Below are 21025 nucleotides of genomic sequence, written 5' to 3'. Positions count from 1 at the left end.
TCTGGATGAAATTAGCATTTGAATTGGTGGACTCAGTAAAGCAGTTTGCCCTCCCCAATGTGGATGTGCATCATCCAATCTGCTGAGAGCTTGAACAGAACTAAAAGGCAGAGGAAAGAAGAATTTGGCCCTTCTTTCCTGACTGCTTAAGCCGGAACATCAATCTTCTCCTACTGTTGGCACGCCTGGTTCTCAGGCCTTCATGCCCAGACTGGAACTTACTCCATTGACTCCCCTGGTTCTCAGGCCTTTATATTCAAACTGAATTACACCACCAGCTTTCCTGGGTGTCCAGTTTGCAGATGGCAGATTGTAAGATGCCTAAGCCTCCAAAATTATATGGGCCAATTCCATATAACCTCTCTCTCTCCCCATATATATACATATATACACAAACACACACACAAAATCTCCTATTGGTTCTGTTTCTCTAGAGAACCCTAATACTCCACTGCATCAGCAGTGCTCCTGTACAGTAATGGGAGGTTATAGCTGAAAGAAGGCAAGTCTCAGAATCTATTTAAGAAGGAACCTCCAGGGAAACCCAAAGACAAGAGAAGAGGAGAAAACAAAAACACTAGAGGAAATTATAGCCTTTGACACCACCACTACAGCAAACAGTAAACACAGTCCAACTCTTAGCCAGATAAACACAAAACGTCCCACTAAAGGTCTATCTACTTAGGTTCTTGTTACCCAATACATCATGTCTTACTTTCAACAAAAAAGTTACAAGGCGTGCTGAAAGGCACAAACACAATTTGAAAAGACAAAGCAAGCCTCAGAACCAAACTCAGATATGGCAGAAATTCTGGAATTATCAGACAAGAAATTTAAAATAACTATGAATAATATGCTAAGGGTTCTTACAGAAAAAAGTGGATAACATACTAGTACAGATGGGTAATGTAAACAGAAAGACAGAAGCTGTAAGGAAGAATCAAAAGGAAATGCTGGAAAATAAAAATACCATAACTGAAATGAAGAATGCTTTTGATGGGGCCCATCAGTAGACTGGAAATGACCAAGACAAAAATCAGTGAGTTTGAAAAACATGTAAATAGAAACTTCCAAAACTGAAATGCAAAGAGAAAAAATGAATGGAAAAAAAAGAACAGAATATCCAAGAACTGAGGGACAATTACAAAAGGAGTTGATTATTTTCTTATATTACATGTGTAATGGGAATAACAGAAGAAAAAAGAAAATTACAGAAGAAATATTTGAAGTAAATACAGTCGAGAATTTTCCAAAATTCACAACAAACACAAAAATCACAGATGGAGGAAGCTAATTGAACATCTAATAGAATAAATACAAAGTAAGCATATAATATTCAAAGTTCTGGAAATCAAAGACAAAGAGAAAAACCTGAAAGGAGGCAGAAGAATAAAAACACTATGTACAGAGGAACAAGGATAAGAATTACATGGGACTTCTCTTCATAAACCACCTGCTTTAAGCAAGAAGAGAGTAAAATGAAATATTTAAAGTGTGTGGGAAAAATGTAAAAGCCCACCATCCTGGGATTCTGTGTACAGTGAAATTATCTTTCAAAAGTGAAGTAGAAACAATATCTTTCTCAAACAAAAACTGAGGGAACATGTCACTCAATTTTTTTCCAAATTGAACTTGTCATTCAATTTGTTTTCATGCCTTGCCAGAAATGTTAAAAAATAGTTCTTCAAAGAAAAGGAAAATGACATAGGTTGGAAAATGTCCACATAAAGAAGGGAAAAGTGTTAGACAAGGAATAATAAAGGTAAAATAATTCTTTTTCTTAATTGCTCTAAGAGATACAGGTTAAAAATTATAATAGCTACAATGCATTGTTTATTATATCTCATGAATACACGGAATGCATGATAGTGGGATAAGGAGAGGAAATAGTCTGTTACAAGGTACTTGCACTACCTGTGAAGTAGTACAGTGCTACTTGAAAGAAGACTTGAACTAACTGAGAAGTAAATTGCAAACTCCAGGGCAATCACTAAAAAAAATATATAAAAAGAAAAAAACTATATAATTGTTATGCTAAGAAAGGAGAAACAACAGAATCATACAAAGTGCTTAATTAAAACAAGAACAGGCATAAAAAGAGAGAAAGGAAGGAAAAAGGGAAGGAAGGAAGGAAAGAACAAAGGCAATGAATAGAAAACAGTTAAAGGTATGGTAGATATTAATCCAAGTATGTGAATAATCACTTTAAATGAGAATGATCTAAATACACAATTAAATTACAGAAACTGTCAGAATGGATAAAACACAAAACACAACCATATACTGTCTTCACAAAATCTACTTCAAATATAAAGACCCAGAGGTTAAAAGTTATGTGATGGAAAATGATATACCATACTAACACAAATCAAAAGAAAGCTGGAGTAGCTATATTATTTTTAGATAAATCAGACTTCAGAGCAAGGAAAATTATCAGGGATAAAGAGGGGTATGCATGATAACAGGATCAATACTCCAAGAAGATATAACAATATATAACAATTCTTAATGTATCAATATATGTGCCTAATAACAAAATATCAAAATACATGAGGCAAAAACTGATAGTACTACAAAGAGAAATAGATGAATCTACTATTATAATTGGAGATTCAATACCCTTTTATTGGTAACTGATGGATCCAGCAGGCAGAAATTCAAGAAGTATACAGTTGAACTGAAGAGTACCATCAATCAACTGGATCTAATTGACATTTACTGAATAATTCATTCAACAACAGAATACACATTTTTCTAAAGGTCACATGGATCATTCACTAAGATAGACCACATTCCTGGCCGCAAAACACACTTTAACAAATTCAAAAGAAGAGAAATCATATAAAATACGTACTTATAGTGGAATTAAACTAGAAGCTAATAGAAAGTTAGCTGAAAATTCCAAAAATGTGGAGATTGAACAATACACTTCTAAATAGCACATGGCTCAAAGAAGAAGTCTCAAGAAAAATTAAAAACTATTTTGGTCTAAATGAAAATGAAACTACAACCTATCTAAATTTCTAGGATGCAGTGAAAGCTGTGCTTAGAGAGAAATTTATAGAATTTAATGCATACAGTAAATAAGAAAGATCTAAAATCAGTAATTTAAGCTTCCACCGGAGGAGACTAGAAAAAGAAGAGCAAATTAAATTCAAAGTAAGCAGAAGAAAATAAATAAGATTTAGAGAAGAAAACAATAAAATTGAAAACAAGCAATCAATAGGAAAAAAAAAAAAATCAATGAAACCAAAAGCTAGTTCTTTGAAAAAGATCAATGAAATCCATAAGCCTCTAGCTAGGCTAACTAACAAAAAAGAAGACACAACTTTGCAATATCCGAAATTAAATAGGGTACATCACTACAGATCCCATGGACACTAAAAGGATAATAAAAAATATTATAAATAGCTCTGTGCCATTAACTTGATAACCTAGATGAAATGGACCAACTCCTTGAAAGATTCAATCTGCCAAAACTCACACGAGAAGAAACAGACTATCTGAATAGGCCTATATCTATTAGGGAAATTGAAATCAGTAGTTAATAACTTTCTAAAACAGAAAGCATCAGATGCAGCTGGGTTCACCAAATGTTTGGTAAATTCTACCAAACATTTAATAAAGAAATGATACCAATTCTATACAAAGTGATCCAGGAAATAGAAGCAGAGGGAACACTTCCTAACGTGTTCTATGTTACTAGCATCACCCTAATATCAAAACTAGACAAAATATTAGCAAACTGAATCCAATAATGTATATAAAAAATATACACCATGATCAAATGGGATTTATCCCAATGATGCAATTCAAAACAAATTGCTATAATCCATCATATCAACAGGCTAAAGAAGAAAAATCATATGATTATAATATACAGAAAAGCATTTCACAAATTCCAATACCCATTCATGACCCCAAAAAAAAAAAAAGAAAAGAAAAAACAAAACAGATTCTCAGTAATCTAGGAGTAGAGAAACCTACAAAGCATACACCATGATGAGAAACTAGATCCTTTCTCCTAACATGGTGAATAAGATAAGGATGTTCCCTCTCACCACTCCTATTCAACATCATACTGGAAGTCCCAGCTAATATATTAAGAAAAATATATATATACAGATGGGGAAAGAAAAAATGAAACTGTTCACAGGCTACATAATTGTCTATGCAGAAAATTCAAAATAATTGACAAAAAGACTCCTGGAACTAATAAGTGATAAGGCTAATACACAGAAGTAAATTAATTTCCTATATACGACATGAACAAGAGGAATTTGAAATTAAAAACACAATATTATTTATATTATCTAAACTACAGATATAGAAAAAGGGGGAATGAAGGGCAGAATAAATAGGTGAAGCACAGGGGAATTTTAGGGCTGTGAAACTGTATATCATATACAATACTGTAATGGTGGATACATGCCATTCTGTATTTGTCAAAATACAAAAGACCCACCAAAGAGTACAACACACAAAAAAGAACCCTTAAATGTAAACCATGGACTTTAGTTAATAGTCATGTTTCAATGTTGGTTCATCAATTGTAAAAAAAAAAAAAAAAAAAAAAAAAAAAGTACCATACCAATGATAGGGTAAACTGTGGGTGGAGAGAAGGGAGTATATGAGAACTCCTTATGTTTTCTGTTCAATTTCTCCATAAACATAAAACTGAGAAATAAAGTATGTTAATGAGAAAAACAATGGTGTTTCAAAAAAATAAAAAGGGAAATCAATCCTATGAGGTAAGTACTGTTATTACATATTCCAGAAGTGAAAACTGGGACTTAGGAACGTTACGTAACATTTCCAAGACCAAATAGCTACTTAATTGTGGAAACAGGATTAAAACATGTTGCCAAGACTGAAACCCATGCATTATCACAAATATATAGAGATATATAAATACAACATACACACACACCGTTGATCTTTGAACAACAGGAGTTTGAACTGTACAGGTTGACTTATACTGGGAATTTTTTTCAGTAAATACTACAGTACTACACTACCCGAAGGTGGCTGAATCTGCAGATGTGGAACCACCCATAAGGAGGGCTGACTATTGGACTTGCGTATCCATGGATCTTGGTATCCAAGGTGGGTCCTGGAACCAATCCCCTGCAGATATCAAGGGACAACTGTATGTGTGTGTGTATACACACACGTGCATATATATATATATATATATATATATATATATATATATATATGCACGTGTGTGTATACACACATGTAGGATAACTATCTCTATTCTTTAGATGAGAAGCTAAGTAAAAAGAGAGAAAAGATATGTACACTATAAAGCTGTAGATTGGGGGATTACCATAAGCAAGTACTGAACTGAAATTGCAGGAAACTGGGAAGATGGCTTCTAGAGGCTTTTATTCCCTTGTTATCAAGTAGTAATCTACAATAGTTCAGCTCTGTGCCTAAGGACATTTTACTGGAAAGTTAGCATCTTTATCAGTGTTCCCCTTCTTTAGAATATCCTTCCAAAGGTTTGGCCTTTGTTTTATCTCCCTAACATGAATAAGGGAGACCAGAGACCTGATAGAAGAAAAACAAGTCTTATTCCTTTTCCATGATCTTGTAGCCCTTGGCTCTCCACACCTTCTCTGTCTTTGACCTTTATTTTGCGTCCTTGCGAATCTTCTACTTACGACCTCCATATCATCAGATAGTACTTATGAATTCTAGTATTTCAGAACACGTGGCTCTGATCTTTGCCACATTTGCAGTCTAGTTGTGGTGATAGCATCCAAACGTACAACAGAACAGTTTTGTTTCATTCGCTGAGTCACTCATGTAGCACATATTTACTGAAAACCTACTTAGACTATTCATTCAACAAATATTTGGGCTTCCCTGGTGGCTCAGTGGTTAAGAATCCACCTGCCAATGCAGGGGACACGGGTTAGAGCCCTGGCCCGAGAAGATCCCACATGCCGCAGAGCAGCTAAGCCCGCGCACCACAACTACTGAGCCTGCACTCTAAAGCCCGCAAGCCACAGCTGCTGAGACCACATGCTGCAACTACTGAAGCCCACGCACCTAGAGCCCATGCTCCAAAAGAAGAGAAGCCACTGCAATGAGAAGCCCGCGCACCGCAACGAACAGTAGCCCCCACCCACCGCAACTAGAGAAAGCCCGCACGCAGCAACAAAGACCCAACGTAGCCAAAAATAATAAATAAATAAATTTATTTTTAAAAAAAAGGATTGTTCAAAATACTATTTAAAACAAAACAAAACAAATATTCATTGGTTATGCAGTAAATGTCAGGCATAATTCTTATGCAAATCCTTGCTCTGCTGGAAACTTGGGATACAAGCTGAGACATATCCTACCCTTAAGGTATTTAGAGAAAATTGGGAAAAAGACAAGTTCCAGGCAATATAGGAGCAAGTATATGATTCTGAAGCACAAACTATAAGAGAATTAAGGGACCAACAAATAAGATGATAAGGCAGTCAGTCAAGGCAAGCTTCTAAAAAGAAAGACTTGATTTTAAAGAACATCTTTGGAGGAGAAAAAATGAGTCAGGGATAGCCCAACTGCTCTCATGCTCACAATAACTAATGATTCTTGGAAATGTAAAGTAATTTGCACAAGTCATATGAAGCAAAGAGAATGGCAGAACAGTATTGCATTGCAAGTCTATTTACAAAACAAAACATGCTACCTTTAAAATAATAATTTTCTGTTGTAAGTAATAAAATGAATGGTAAGTCTTCCCAGAGAGCTAAGAAAAGCTCACTTATAGAATCTCATAGTAATTAAGGGCACACATAGGACATGAAACACACAGGATTTTTCTAAACAGCTGCAATCTCACTAAAGCCTTGGTGGGTCACAGTTCCCTCCTCATTAATACTGACTGGCTTCTGATGAACATTCATGCCTGAAATACTGCCTGCCCTGGTTCAGAGCCTTATCTACCAGGAAACAGCCTTGTAGCCACTGGCCTAAAAAACTGCATGATTCCTTCTCTGCAGGGTTGGTAGGTTGACTTGCAGTGGATTCTCGCGGGGGGCGGGGGGGACATGTAGTCAAAGGCCTTAGGGAGACTTGGAACTGAATGCCCACTTTACCCCCTGCTCTAAGCTGTTTGATAGCTCTCTCCAGCCCAGACAAGCTTTGTATTTTGTGACTAAAACTGAAAGCCCAACCGGTTTTCTCATCTTTAGCGTCTTACTGTAAGTGTAAGTGGGCTTCTATTCTTCAATGATTTATGTCTCGGATGCCAACTGTGTACAAGCCCCTGAACTAGTTTTTTTTTTTTTTGGCAGCTACAAAGATGCCTCAGATTAAAAAAAAAAAAAAAAAAAAAAAAAGTTGAAAATCTTGGGTCATACTTTCTTTTAATCAGAGCAGTTTGTCTAATTCAGACCAGATGTGTATCACTCTGCTCTGTAAAAGGAATTCAAGGTTTATCTTGATCTGCTCCAATACTATCAACTAGCATTTTGTAAACAGGATCTCACACTTATGCTAAAGACGAGCCACTAATTCATCCTTTCACACAAATTCACTATTTGTTTACAAACTCCACAAAGGGGAGCCAACCACAAGTACCAAGCAGGCTTATATATTCTTATATGGCAACCACTTCAAGCACTCTCTACGAATGTTTTCTAGAAAGCTGATTTATTACAGATCGGTTTCCTAGTTGCAGAGCACATATATTTTAATGAATTACTGGCAGCATAAAGCAAAATATACACATCCTGATGATAAAATGACTAGAAATGGCTTGTTTCAAAGTTTGTTGAAGGCATAAAATGGATTCCTGTCATAACAAATTAAAAATGCTGACTGGGAAAAAATTAATTACTCCCAGGGGAGGGGGGTGGGGGAAGTCAAGTAAACATTTTCAGAAGGAAGCATCTCTTATTTATATTAAAAAAAAAAAAAATAGAATGGGGGATGGGATACGTTTTTCATTTATGTTACAAATTTTCAAGATGTAATACAGCATAGGAATAAAAGATGCCAATTCCAGCTTCAGACTGGATGGAGTAAACTACTTCCCCATTAGCTGTATTACCAGAGCCTCAGTTCCCCCAGCTATAAACTGGGAATAGTAAAAGTACAGCTGACCCTTGAACAACATGGGTTTGAACCGTGGGGGTCATGCAGATTTCTTTCACTAAATATGAACTACAGTATTAAGTGATCTGAGGTTGGTTGAACCTGTGGTTCCACATCCACAGATACAGGACCGACTGAAAAGTTATACGTGGAGTTTCGATTGTGTGGAGGGTCAGTGCCCCAACCCCTGCTGTTGTTCAAGGGTCAAATGTCATAGTAGTTACCTCAGAGGGTTTTAAACAGATACCCTTAGCCTGGCACAGAGTTAGCCTTAATAAGTTGAAGGTATTACTGTTGCTTTTCTCAACTGCTTACAAGTACCCAGTGAAAACAAATACCAACATAGTACTAGCCTTTACGGAACTTACAATCTGAAGTGGTAAAACTTCACAAAACTAGAGACCAACTTAAAGCAATGGACAAGCACTTATTTCTTTTATATAATGATAACTAAATAGATCTAGGAGATATAGGAGAAGGGAGTCCCTAAAGGGAGAGAAATGAAAATGACTGAGGCTCAGAACTAGAAAAGTCTCTGTTGAGAATGTGATCATACAGAATCTTAGAGTTAGGCAGGAGCTGAAAAGTCAATGTTGTTCAAGCACCAAATCAATGCTTAAGTACCTACAACATCCTAACTAATCTCTTTTACACTGTAGCTTTTCAAATATGTATGACTTCTGTTCATACTTAACATTTTGTACTATACTTTGCCATCTGTGATATTTGCAATGGCTGTCAACTCAAAGTCACCTCTTCAGATATAACTTTCCTAACCACCCTAGCTAAAGTAGTCCACCTGTCCTTGGCAGTCTCTACTACCATATTATCTTATTTTATTTCCTTCATACTTTTAGCAGAGTTTCCCAAGTGCTGTCATATCTACCCTACAGCAGAAGTTCCCAGTCTCAGCACTATTGACATTTGGGGCTGAATGGTCGTTGTAAAGCTGTTCTATGCATTGTAGAATGTTTAGTAGCATCCTGGCTTTTATCCACTAGAGGCCAGTGGCAGCCCTCTGTTGCCCTCACTCAATATTATAACCACCATAGATGTCTCCAGACATTACAAAATGCCTGCTCAGCCCTTCAGATGGACAGCCCAGTAGGACTTGGGACAGCCAAAATCACTGACCAGTCACCTCCAGCCATAAGGAGTTTTATTTGTTAACCTCAGTATGTGTGCAGGATAAACATTTTCCATATGTGTCAATTTGTGAAAGGGTTGGTAAGCACTGCTGATGGACATCTGAAATTATGTTTGCATATTTAATGATTTTACATTAGTTCTTTAATTTAAGACCCACAGCAATATCACAAGAGGCAGAAACTGCTGTTACCCTGATTCATCAATGATGGGTTAACTTATTCGTCCAGTCTATTTTTAGAGATGGAGCTCCCCATCTTCTGAACACAGAAAATTGTGTCCACTAAGTTAAAAAGGAATCCAATACCCTCCCCCAAAGTCTTCTCCAGGGCAAATTTCTAAGTTACTTTAATTGTTTTCGTCCATTGTTTCCAGCAATATTGCCTATACTCTGCCGTGTCTTCACTATCCTATCCTTCTGGAATTTTTTTCTTTTTAATCATGTGCAAAGCTATACATTTCTCCTCTGGTACCTCATCTTAGTGGATCTCACCCGTTATTCCAACCTGTTTAGATATTTTGGGTCTTTGTCAGGTGTAGGGCCACTGGTTCAACTCAAGTGAGGAAGCTGAAGAAAAATGAAAAACTGAATATTTTGTAGAATGTGGAATAGGTTATATAAATAAGCAAAATATGTAATTTAAAGAGGTAGAAAGTTCAGGGTGAGAATGAATTGTATAAATGCTTACAGATCAAGTTATAGACAATTTTTCAAAGAAGCTGAACCATTTTACAAGCCCACCAGCAACATCTTAGAGTTGTAATTTCTCCATATCCTCACCAACATTTGTCACTGTTTGTCTTTTTTATTCTAGCCACACTAGTGGGTATGAAGTGGTACGTAATTATGGTTTTGATTTTCATTTTCCTAATGACTATTAACATGGAATGTGTATTTACTGGATTTTTGTGTATCTTCTTTGGGAAAATATCTATTCACTCATTTTAAAAAATTTGTTTGTTTGTTTGTTTGTTTATTTATGGCTGCCTTGGGTCTTCGTTGCTGCTTGTGGGCTTTCTCTAGTTGCAGTGAGCGGGGGCTGCTCTTCGTTGCGATACGCGGGCTTCTCATTGCGGTGGCTTGTCTTGTTGCAGAGCACGGGCTCTAGGTGCACGGGCTTCAGTAGTTGTGGCACACGGGCTTAGTTGCTCCGGGGCATGTGGGATCTTCCCAGACCAGGGCTCGAACCCATGTCCCCTGCATTGGCAGGTGGATTCTTAACCACTGCACCACCAGAGAAGTCCCTGTTTGTTTATTTTTAAACTTTTAAAAATTCACTCAGTTGTAAGTATTCTTTATATATTCTAGATACAAGTCTTGTGATAATTAATTTTATGTGTCAACTTAGCTGGGCCATAGTGCTCAGACATTTGGTCAAACATCACAGCATTCTGGATTTTTGTGTGGGGGTGATAAGATTAACATTTAAATCAGTGAACTTTGAGACAAGATTAACATTTAAATCGATGGATTTTGAGTAAAGTAGATTACCTTCCATAATGTGGGTGGGCCTCATCCAGTCAAATGAAGATCTTAATAGAACAAAGACTGACCTTCCCCAAGCAAGAAGGAATTCTGCCAGCAGATGGCCATTGGACTTGAACTGCAACATCAGCTCTTCTATGGTCTCCAGCCTGCCAGCCCATTCTGTAGATTTTGAACTGGCCAGCCTCCACAATAACACGAGCCAATTCCTTAAAATAAATCTCTTTATATATATACATACACATCCTATTGGTTCTGTTTTCTCTGGAGAACTCTGACTAATACAACTCCCTTATCACATATATGATTTGCAAACATGTTCTCCCATTCCACATTTACTTCTATAACAGAATAAGATGTGCAGATATTAATATTAAACTGAGAATCTGTCTTTACGTTTTAATCTCTCCACCCTGCCACAAAATACACACACACACCCTTCTACTTCTTTCTCCTTCAGAAGCAGCCATTTGCCCCATAGATGGGAAGACCCAAAGGAACCAGGGAGATCTAAACAGATAATTTTCCAAATTCAGAGTCCTTCAGTCCAGAGCAATTGGGAAAGAATGGGTTCTTTAAATTCCCTCCAGCTTGGCTTTGAATAGCAAGAGCCAAACCTAAAGGAAGGGAAGGAAAAGTTTAGTCATAACAATAGATTTCAAAGAGAACCAATAATGTTCCTGTCTACTCCATCAATTTCTTTCCCAAAGAGTCTAGGTCTGTTTAGAATGATAAAAAGAGAGAGCTTCACAGCACTCCAGTAACTCATCAAGTACGGACTTTTCCCTTGTATTACTCACAATTGGAGAGAATGCAAAGGAATCTGGGAAAATGTCAACATGACATGGTAACACCAAGGAACAGTTGCACAGCTAAAACAGCCCTGGGGTACCTTGCAGTAACCAAAAGTGCCTGTGTTACATTAACCTCCTTTTCCAATGATGATCCCTGGACAGTAATCTGATATTTGCTTCTTACCATATTATCAAGATGAAAAAAGCTTTCTTTCCTTGCCTTTTTTCTATTTTTCTCATCATGTCCCTCTTAATATTTCAAAAAAGTCTAATGAGTATTATTTGTCTAAGATATTGTCAGGGCCATAATAGTATAAATATCCCCAAATGAAAACATAAATGCCCCATCTAGGGACACAAACCAAAACAACCCATTATTTAGGCTCAAATGTGTCCAAGATCCAATCATATAAAGTTGCAGACCCAAAGGCATAGAGCTCTTAAAAAGCTGGTGAAGCAGAGGTATTTTTCATTCTAAGACAACTAAATCCAATGTTTTAATGAGAGAACTGGACATGAAACAGATTTCAATATAAACAAAGAAGTGGTTCTCATATGCTTTATTTTCCATTTCAAAATCAGGAGATTTAAATATAGCACCCATGTCCCACTTCTATTCATATGAAGGAAAAATGAGCTATACCAGTGGTAAAAAGTGAATTTGTTGGCTTAACTTGGTTCTTCAATCTGACATTTTCAATTTTCCTTGAGTTATCTAAACATTTTCACCCTTATTGGTGAAAGCATAACTCCTTCCCAAATTAATTTTCAGGCTCCTATGTGACATGATAATCGGTAAATCTCTGCTCTGCCTCTCTATAAGAAAATGTTTTTATTTGTCATTTCCTTTAAAGATGTCACTACAGCCCTGATATGTGGATATGTATTAGACATTGAGTTTATTTACAGTGACTTTTCCCCGTTGTGTTTGGGTAGGTAATCACTGAAGGGAGCTATTTCTCAGGTGGAGATTAGCTACGGGTTGTTCCATCTGTCTGAAAAATGTAATTCATCTATAGAAACTAATTATGTGTACATAAAAGAAGAAGGAAAGTGTGTTAGGTTGCTATAGTAAGAAAAAAGATTAGATCCTATTTATAATTTCACAGCTCTTTTCATTTACACATAAGTACTTCCTAGGCTTTCAAAATAGATTCCAATATTTGACTAATTCATTCAATATAGTTTTCACTGTACTATACAGGATAGTATAGAGGTTAACGAAACCCAGTTTATAAAGTCAGACCTTGCTATTCCCTACATGTGCCCAAAAATTCTCTTACAGTTTATTTTACAAACTATAAAATGGCTTCCCTAGCAAATCAACTCTGAAGCTCTTAAAATGATCTCTGGTATTTATTAAGACTTAATCTGAGTCAGATATGAGATGAGAAGAACATACTATGGTGAGAATGAAGGTGAATAATTATTGAATCAATTATTCAATAATTAATCAATTATTCTCAGCCCTGTACTTCAATTTGTCTTGCAAAACACAACCTAAAAAAATGCTGGGATTATTGCTCTTGATCTGGATAGACCTTTGGCCAAGAACCTCTTTATATCTATGTGTAAACACAACTTCTCAAACTAACTAGAGAAAACTTTCCTATGTTCCTGAAAAAGGCATGAGAGATTTAATACACAAAGGAAATATTTGTACTATGTGATATAAAGGAAACGGAGAAAGGGGCACTAAATTGCTACACTAAGAATAAGGATATTTGTTTCTGTTTTACAATCTCATAAAGAAGAACACATAAATGGGTACATCTACACTAGAAATTATGGAAGGGGGTAAGTGGGAGTGGGACGGGCAATGGCAGAAATGACTTATATAATGGTTTCTCTTTCAGCTTTAAAATAGGATGCCCCAAGCATCATTTATTTGTCCTCCAGTCACATGTACCCTCCTAAATCACTTTACCAATAACATTATGTTCGTTCCTCTTTCTACCTGCTTAAATTTGTTTTTCTCTCTCAGTCCTTGACTACCTTGTCCCTATTCTTTAATTTTTTCCCCCTTATGCTGTAAGTATTGTTTCATAATGAATACAAGGAATGAAATAGTCCATAAGAAAGTAAATCAACATACAAACATCTAACCTCACCTGGGCTATTTTATCTAAATAATTGGCCTGTCCCTCTATAATCCATTCTTCTCACAGGGAGATATCATTAAAATATTAACCCAGATCATGTCATTTTATGGCTTAGAACCCTCAAAATCTTCCCACTGCACTGAGAACAAAAACCTTATCACAACTCCTTATCACAACCGGCAAAGCCCTCTGCCATCTGGCCTTGCCTATTTTCTCTAGCCTCATCTCACCCTGCTATAAACCTTTTTTCTGTTCCTTAAGGACGGAAGACTCATTCCTAGTTTAGGACCTTATGCCTTCTCTTCCCTCTGCCCTGTACACATGGCATCCCATATCTGCATTTCGATCTCAGCTTAAATACCACCTTCCCCAGAGAGGTCTTCCCTTAGTAAACCAATACAGTGTGGCCATCTCATTCGATGCTATTTTGATGCTATTTTCCTTACTTCTCATCTGTACTTTCCAATGGAACATATGATTTGGGAGGACAAGGCCCTGAATCCCCAGAGTTTGGAATAATTACTGGCACGTGGCAGATGTTCCATAAATATTTGTTAAACAAACAAGGCAGTAAACTTCTTTGTTAAATGCAATGATTATACTGTCTTCTTTTCAAAATAATCTGGGATTCTTTCATTTTCTTGTAGATGTTGTAGGAAAAAATCTCATTTATTATGCAAGCAAATTTCCCTTTAATGTTACGTGACACTGGTATTGCTTTTGTTCTTCCAAATTTGCTTCACTCTATCTCATACATAATTTAATCTAATTTCTCATTGTGCATGTTTATTCAACTTGAGTTGAACACTTTCATGCACTGGTTAGTATATTCATATGTCTACCTCATATTTTGTCTGTTTACTTCATTTGTGTATGTCTTCAAAACAAATGTGTGGGCACTTAATCATCTGTTTCTATTTTCATGCAGCTTTGCTATAGACTGTACCGTGGCTCGTATAACACAAATCAAGGCATCTTCTGATTAGAAAATCTGACATAAAATACTAAAATATTTCTTTGGTCAGTTATTTATAGAGCTATGGCTATTGTTTTGCAAAACATAGCAAATGCTTCCACAGCTGTGGAAAAGAAAGAAAACGATGAAAGGATTTCATGGGATTTTATTTTATTTTATTTTGGACGGGCTTGATTGGGGCCAGTAAATTTGTACTTTAGTTCATTTTGTTTAAAGAAAAGAAAAAGAAAAAGGTCATCAGAGAGTTCTTCAGTATACTCAGCAAGGAAAGCAAAAAACAAAAGAACTCGGAAAAGCAGTTTTACATTTACAGAGGTTGCAAGTACAGTGGTTGGCACATTCAGAGAGAAATGCAGCCAGTATTTTTTCCCATGAATCTTTTATACTTGAACATAGGAATCAAATGTGACGTCTGCTTTACTTTGTGTCCCCATATAAGATGAGAGAGACCAATAAATCCTAGGAAAGCTCACTGTGATAAGACTCAAACTAAGAATTTGTGGATATAAACCTTTGAAGATCTATGGATCATATAATTACTGGTATAGTTAGTACCTAGAGACAAAAACGTTTTCAGTATCTTTCCAGTTTCTCTCTATTACAGCACAACTCCAAAAATTCTTCAGCCTCCTGAGACTAAAATCCATTGATCCCACAGTCACTCACTGGCCCTTGCTCCCCTTCTTCTTGCACAATCGAAATTCCAGGGTCAGTCACTATAATCCTTCCTTCACATGCATCCGCAACTCCCTATTCCCTCTTTCAGCCACTCATCTTTTCCTGGCAAAATACCAATCCCGGTTAAATCCCATTCTCTGTCTACTTGGAACTTGAATCCAGGCAAACAAATGGAGCTGAAAAAACATACAAATGGGCTGGTAACCAAGACAGACTTAACGGTTCCCTCACTTTGACTAAACTTTAGACAGGCTTCTTTCTGACACTAGGCTCCTGATCTCCCTTTTCTTGGAGCATTTACTTTAGAAAGTTTTCAACTGTAAATTCTTAATTTGCCTGTTTGAGATGCAAATCTTCTTCCAGGCTGTTGGCACCGGTTGTTTTACAGCTCAGGAATGTCTTTCTCAAGGACCTAGGAGCCATTCCTTAGAAAAGTAATCAAGAAGAAGATAGCGCCTCTATCTCCCAGTCTCTATGGGTGGATAGGAGCCTAACTTCCAGAAGGGACAATCAGCAAGCACAGATGAACCAGTCACATTGACCAACCTCCTCCCTACTGGAGAACCACTGTTAGAAAAGGTAGATAGCGAGATATGAGCAAAGAAAGGGGGGCACGGGCCACGTGTCAGGAAACCATACATTTTGTGAACAACAGGGGTCCTGGAGACAGGCAAAGAAAGGCGGGAAAAGGCAGGAATCTCCGACGTTCGAATGTAACTTTTTGTCCATTACGCCCTCATTACAATAAAATTAACCTTGTAGATAAGAAGTTCCCATCATGCACTGACACCATGACACTTCCAATCAAGACTAAATAAGGACAAAAATCCCTCCTCCCCTCGGGAAGGTGGAGCTGGGATGAAAATCAGTGAATACGAGCCAAAACCCCTCCCTTGTCAATGAATATTCTGCCCAATCATTTTCATGCCCCATATAACCAGCTTGCCAAAGAAATTCAGGGTGGCTGTCTACCTGAGTCTGCCAGCTCTCCCCTTGAGAGCTTACTATTGCTTAATAAATCCTCACTTTGCTTTCTTGACTTCCATCTCATCTCTGAATTCTTTCTGAGACAAGAACCTACTTTCTGGTAATACCCTTACTGGAGTACTTTTCCACCAGCTCACTCCAGTGTTTAAAAATCCTCCCACCTTTTGGCCCAGCAGAGTGGAGTTTGATCTCTCTCTCCTATCCTCCATCTTGAATGAACTCTTTTTGCCTGTTTAATTGAGATTAGGGATTGGTAACATCAAACAGGGCCTGAATGATGACTGTCAATCATACTGTGTCTTCCTAGTCCATTCCCTCTTCTATTTTTCTCATACCTTCTCCTCTGTCTTCAAACCTCTCATACCTCTACCCCATCCTCATCCTCAGTTGATGACCTTGCTTTCTAGATTACAGAGAAAATAGAAGATATCAGAACAGGTTTGAAAGAGTGCCAACCACTCCATCAGTCCCCACCCCCATCTGCATATGTGCCCAGACACTCTGCCTTCTCTGTCTCTATAGGCACTAGGGACCCTATCCCTCTTGTGTTCACTCAAGACACTGCTTGTATACACCTCCTCTCTTTCTCCTGCTTCAATATTTCCTATGCTTTATAGGTTCTGTGAAAAGTAAGCAACAGTGACACTTTCATGTTCAGGCATACAATTACGTGTGTAAAATATGCTCATATGTTAATAAAATACATACCCAACTGCTAATTCCTGTTATAAATTTGTTAATCTGAAGTTTCAGAGTAGCAATTATTACAATCTTGCTTTACACCAATTGAAATAAGAGATAAATACGCAATCTCCCATTCTTGGAAGTCAAAGTAACAATATGTTTGCCAGAGAGAAAAGTTTGTCTCCCTCTATAGTTACAATGATTTGCACATTTCTAACTGTGTATAAATGTCAGATATACTGAGCTGCTTTTTATTTGAAGCCAAATATATAGCTCATGTCAGTGCTCAAAAAAATTTGAAAGGGCTCTCGGCAGTTTGTGACTTATTGCACAGCTGTGATGGGCTGAGTCCCATCTCAAAAAGGTCAAGGGCTAAAAACAATTACCTCTTCAAGGACGTCAGCAAGCTTACTGAGTATCTCTTCAGGAAGGCTCTGGAATGTTGGCACACTGAAAAACAAGACAGAGATGATGTTGGAGGCATGCACAGCAACTCATTTTTATAAATAAAACAGCAACACATCTGAAAGAAAATACAAAAGCATTTCATGACAAAGAATCTGCCAATGAAGATCAAAGTAATAATTTAAGCATAATTTGATGACTAACAGGGAAAAGGCATGATGTACTAGAAAGAATTGGAGATTGGACAGAACCAAGTTCAAATTCCACTTATATTTCTTTGTGTGACCTTGGATGCCTCAACTATAATTGGGATAAACCACTCTCTCCCTTATCAGCCTGCTCTCACCAAATTCCTTCCAATTCCGTCACCTTCTCTAGGTCCCCCTACACACACACACACACACACACACACACACACACACACACACACTTTTCTACAGGCCAACTGCTACCCATTCTTTAGGACTCAGCTGGATTGATGATACATTCAGGCCTGCAAGCATTCATTCAACACTGGAAACTTCCTACTCTCCCCAACCTCTCCCAGCTAGAACAGGTCCTCCTATTTATGATCTCTTTTATCCCTTCCTGCAACTATAATTAGATAATTAATCAGATATTTGTTACTGGGCATCTTCACTGCTAAAATCAAACTCCACGAAAATAAGAACAGTACTATATCTGTCTTGCTCAGCCCCTGTATTTTCAGTGATTTACTAATAACAACTCAAGAGCATGTGTTGAATAAAGTTATGAAAGCATGGACATACAAATGCTTCCTATGACAGTTATAGGGATCAGATCAGATAGAATGGAGAAAAGAGTCAGACTCATAGAAGACACTGAAATAATGTCTTCTCATCCTCTTATCAGGGAAACTCACTGACCAGCATATGGAAATACTGAATGATGTTGAATACACAAACCAAAGAAACTTATTTTATATGGATAATGCTGACTTTAAAAGGAAAGAAAAAACTCATCAACATAAAATTCTTGAAAATCTACTCCACTGGAAAATCTAACTGGGATGTGGAACTAAATTCTTATTTAATCTTATCTCAATGCTTGAATAGAGAAAAGACTATAAACGAGTGAAAATACATTTGTATGTATGATATCTGACTTACAGATCGATTGTTAGGTAAACTTGATCTTTAGATAAATTGCCATGGAGCAAAGTTATTTAAATGAGTTAGTTGAGTTGGATGAGACTTGTTTCAGGTTTGTTGCTATACAACAACAGTTCTGGCTTGATTAGAATAATGCAATGAAAGAAGCCATAACATACTGTTTGGATATAAGCATGAAAGTTTTACTGTTAATTTGTCACTCTGATTCCCATTACTTAGTGTAAAGCCTATTGATAAAATCCTAAGGTTTTATGTAGAAGTATAACATTTCACCCAGAACCATGTTTCACCAGATTTATTGCTATGGTCTGAGCCACGTGGGTTTTAATTTCCAGAAGGCAGTCTATTTCAGCAGCTGGATGGAACACATCACAGGAAGAGGAAGATAGAGGAAACTGTTTCCATGAGCTATGCAGGTAGAAAAATTTAGCCCTTCCTTGTTCTTTTAATGAGCTATATTTCGGTTTCTTCTGAGATATAAGAATAATTAGAATGTTTCTATCCCGGGGGCTATTTATGAAAAACACAAACTACAACTGAGTTTTTCTCATTTTATTATAACTGGCTGCCTTCTTTAGACGGCCCCATTACTTCTCTGCTAAGTCTATGTCAAGCCACTCTACAAAACTTTCATTTTCATGAGCATTCTTATTCATGAGAAAAAAAAATTAGTATTTGCTTGACCACATAACTCACTAAAGAAAACAAAAACATTAAGTTTTAGGGGGCGCATTTTAATTAATTATCTTTTACAATTTTACTTAGTTATTTTTTATTTTTTCAGCTTTATTGAGGTATAACTGACAAAATTATAAGATATTTAAAGTGTACATTGTGAAAAGATTCTTCTCATCCAGTTAACCTAGTTAATTAACACATCCATCACCTCACATATTTATTCTTGTGTGTATGTTTGAGATCTTTAAGTTCTACCCTCTTTGCAAATTTCAACTATACAATACAGTGTTATCAACTATAGGTTACAATAGTTTGTAACCTATTTCCCCTATTCCCCAGTCCCTGACAACCACTGTTCTATTCTGTTTCTATGAGTTTAACTTTTTATTTAGATTCCACATATAAGTGATGCCATGCAATATTTGTCTTTCTCTGTCTGGCTTATTTCACTTAGCATAATGCCCTCAAGGTCCATCCATGTTGTAGAAAATGCAAATGGCGGGATTTCCTTCTAATATATTATTGTATGTTATACAATATTCCATTGTATATATATCATGCTCTTTTACAATTTAAAATGCCTCAAAACATTCAGCAGCATTTATTACCAATAAAAATTAAGGATGATTTTAGAGAAGAAACACTCTAAAGAATTCTTTGTGACAATTTAAGCACTTTCAGATTTAACAAAATGGAAATCAATTAACAGAAAATAAGTGTCTTCACTTTTATAAACTATACTGGAAACACTTTTGTAGCCATCTTTAAAATCTTAAGATCTTTATTTCTCTAAGCACTAGATAATTCTCAGAAATTAATTACATGAGAGAACTTATCAGTCCACTGATAGCATGAACACCAAGAACAAAACAATTGAGGATATTCATAAGTTTAAAATTCTACCCATGAAACTTGTTTGAATTTTTCCCAATACATCAAAAGATATTAATTTAAACTTCACCAGTGTGTACATGTGATAACTCAAGATGAAGTTGTCTATGATTTAGAAAACTTAAGGCGAAATAATTATAAGGATGAACTTCCATAAAATGTTTAAACAGTAAAGAGTATTTTCACTTATTTGGGGTTGGGGGGGGCAGGGGGAAGAACTCATAACAATTTACATGTTAATTACAAGTAATTCTTATGGACCTATGAAAACATTTTTGTTCCCTTAGGACTTGCAGTAGGTCTGAAGTTACAAAATGCACTTGACTGTAATATAATAGAGATGATTTAATGTGTGGAGCTTTTCCATTGGATTTTCTGGTTGAATAAAGTAAGGACTTGGAATTTGTCATGACAATAATAGAAGATGAGATTTGAATGCTTTCTATTTTCCAGGCACTGGGCTAAGGATTTTACAGATAATATATTTTATTTTTAAACAGCTTTATCAAAGAACCATTATTACTCTCATCCATTTTACAGCTAAAACAACTGGGATCTTGAGAGTTTGCCTGAGGTCACAACACTCAGTACTGATAAAGAGAGGATAAAAATTTCCATCTGAATGACTATGAAGCTAATCATTTGCTGAGCTACACACTTCACAGTAGAATTATTTAAAAATGCCTCATGTAAGTTTTAAAACCATGCCATATTCTTTTAATGATTTAGAAATTAAGCAATAATATTAACATCCTTTGATTCAGTGACTTCATTTATTAGTCAACTTTTTGCTATGAAAAATGTCAAATAAATGGAAAGGCTGAAAGAATAGTTCAAGAATCCCCTGTACCCCCATCCTAGGTTAGCAACTGTTAACACTGTGCCATCTTTGCTTTACCTACCTTCGATCCATCTAATTTTTTATATGCATATTGATAAATAGATTTATAGATATTTTTTGATGA

The 21025-nt window shown here is 36.4% G+C and overlaps 1 protein-coding gene across 2 annotated transcripts in view; it reads right to left on the bottom strand.

Annotated features, from left to right (window-relative positions):
• Positions 1–21025, bottom strand: part of PRKG1 (protein kinase cGMP-dependent 1) — a 1239224-nt gene that overhangs the window by 335118 nt on the left and 883081 nt on the right. For both annotated transcript variants that reach the window (XM_061195641.1, XM_061195645.1), the window contains exon 5: positions 17340–17403. In XM_061195641.1, coding sequence (XP_061051624.1) covers positions 17340–17403 — 64 coding nt within the window. The remainder of the gene's footprint in view (positions 1–17339; positions 17404–21025) is intronic.

The sequence above is a fragment of the Eubalaena glacialis genome, chromosome 1 (assembly GCF_028564815.1).
Source record: "Eubalaena glacialis isolate mEubGla1 chromosome 1, mEubGla1.1.hap2.+ XY, whole genome shotgun sequence".
Classification (NCBI taxonomy): domain Eukaryota; kingdom Metazoa; phylum Chordata; class Mammalia; order Artiodactyla; family Balaenidae; genus Eubalaena; species Eubalaena glacialis.
Note: the sequence above shows the minus strand (reverse complement) of the source record. Positions and strands in the feature narration are given on the sequence as shown.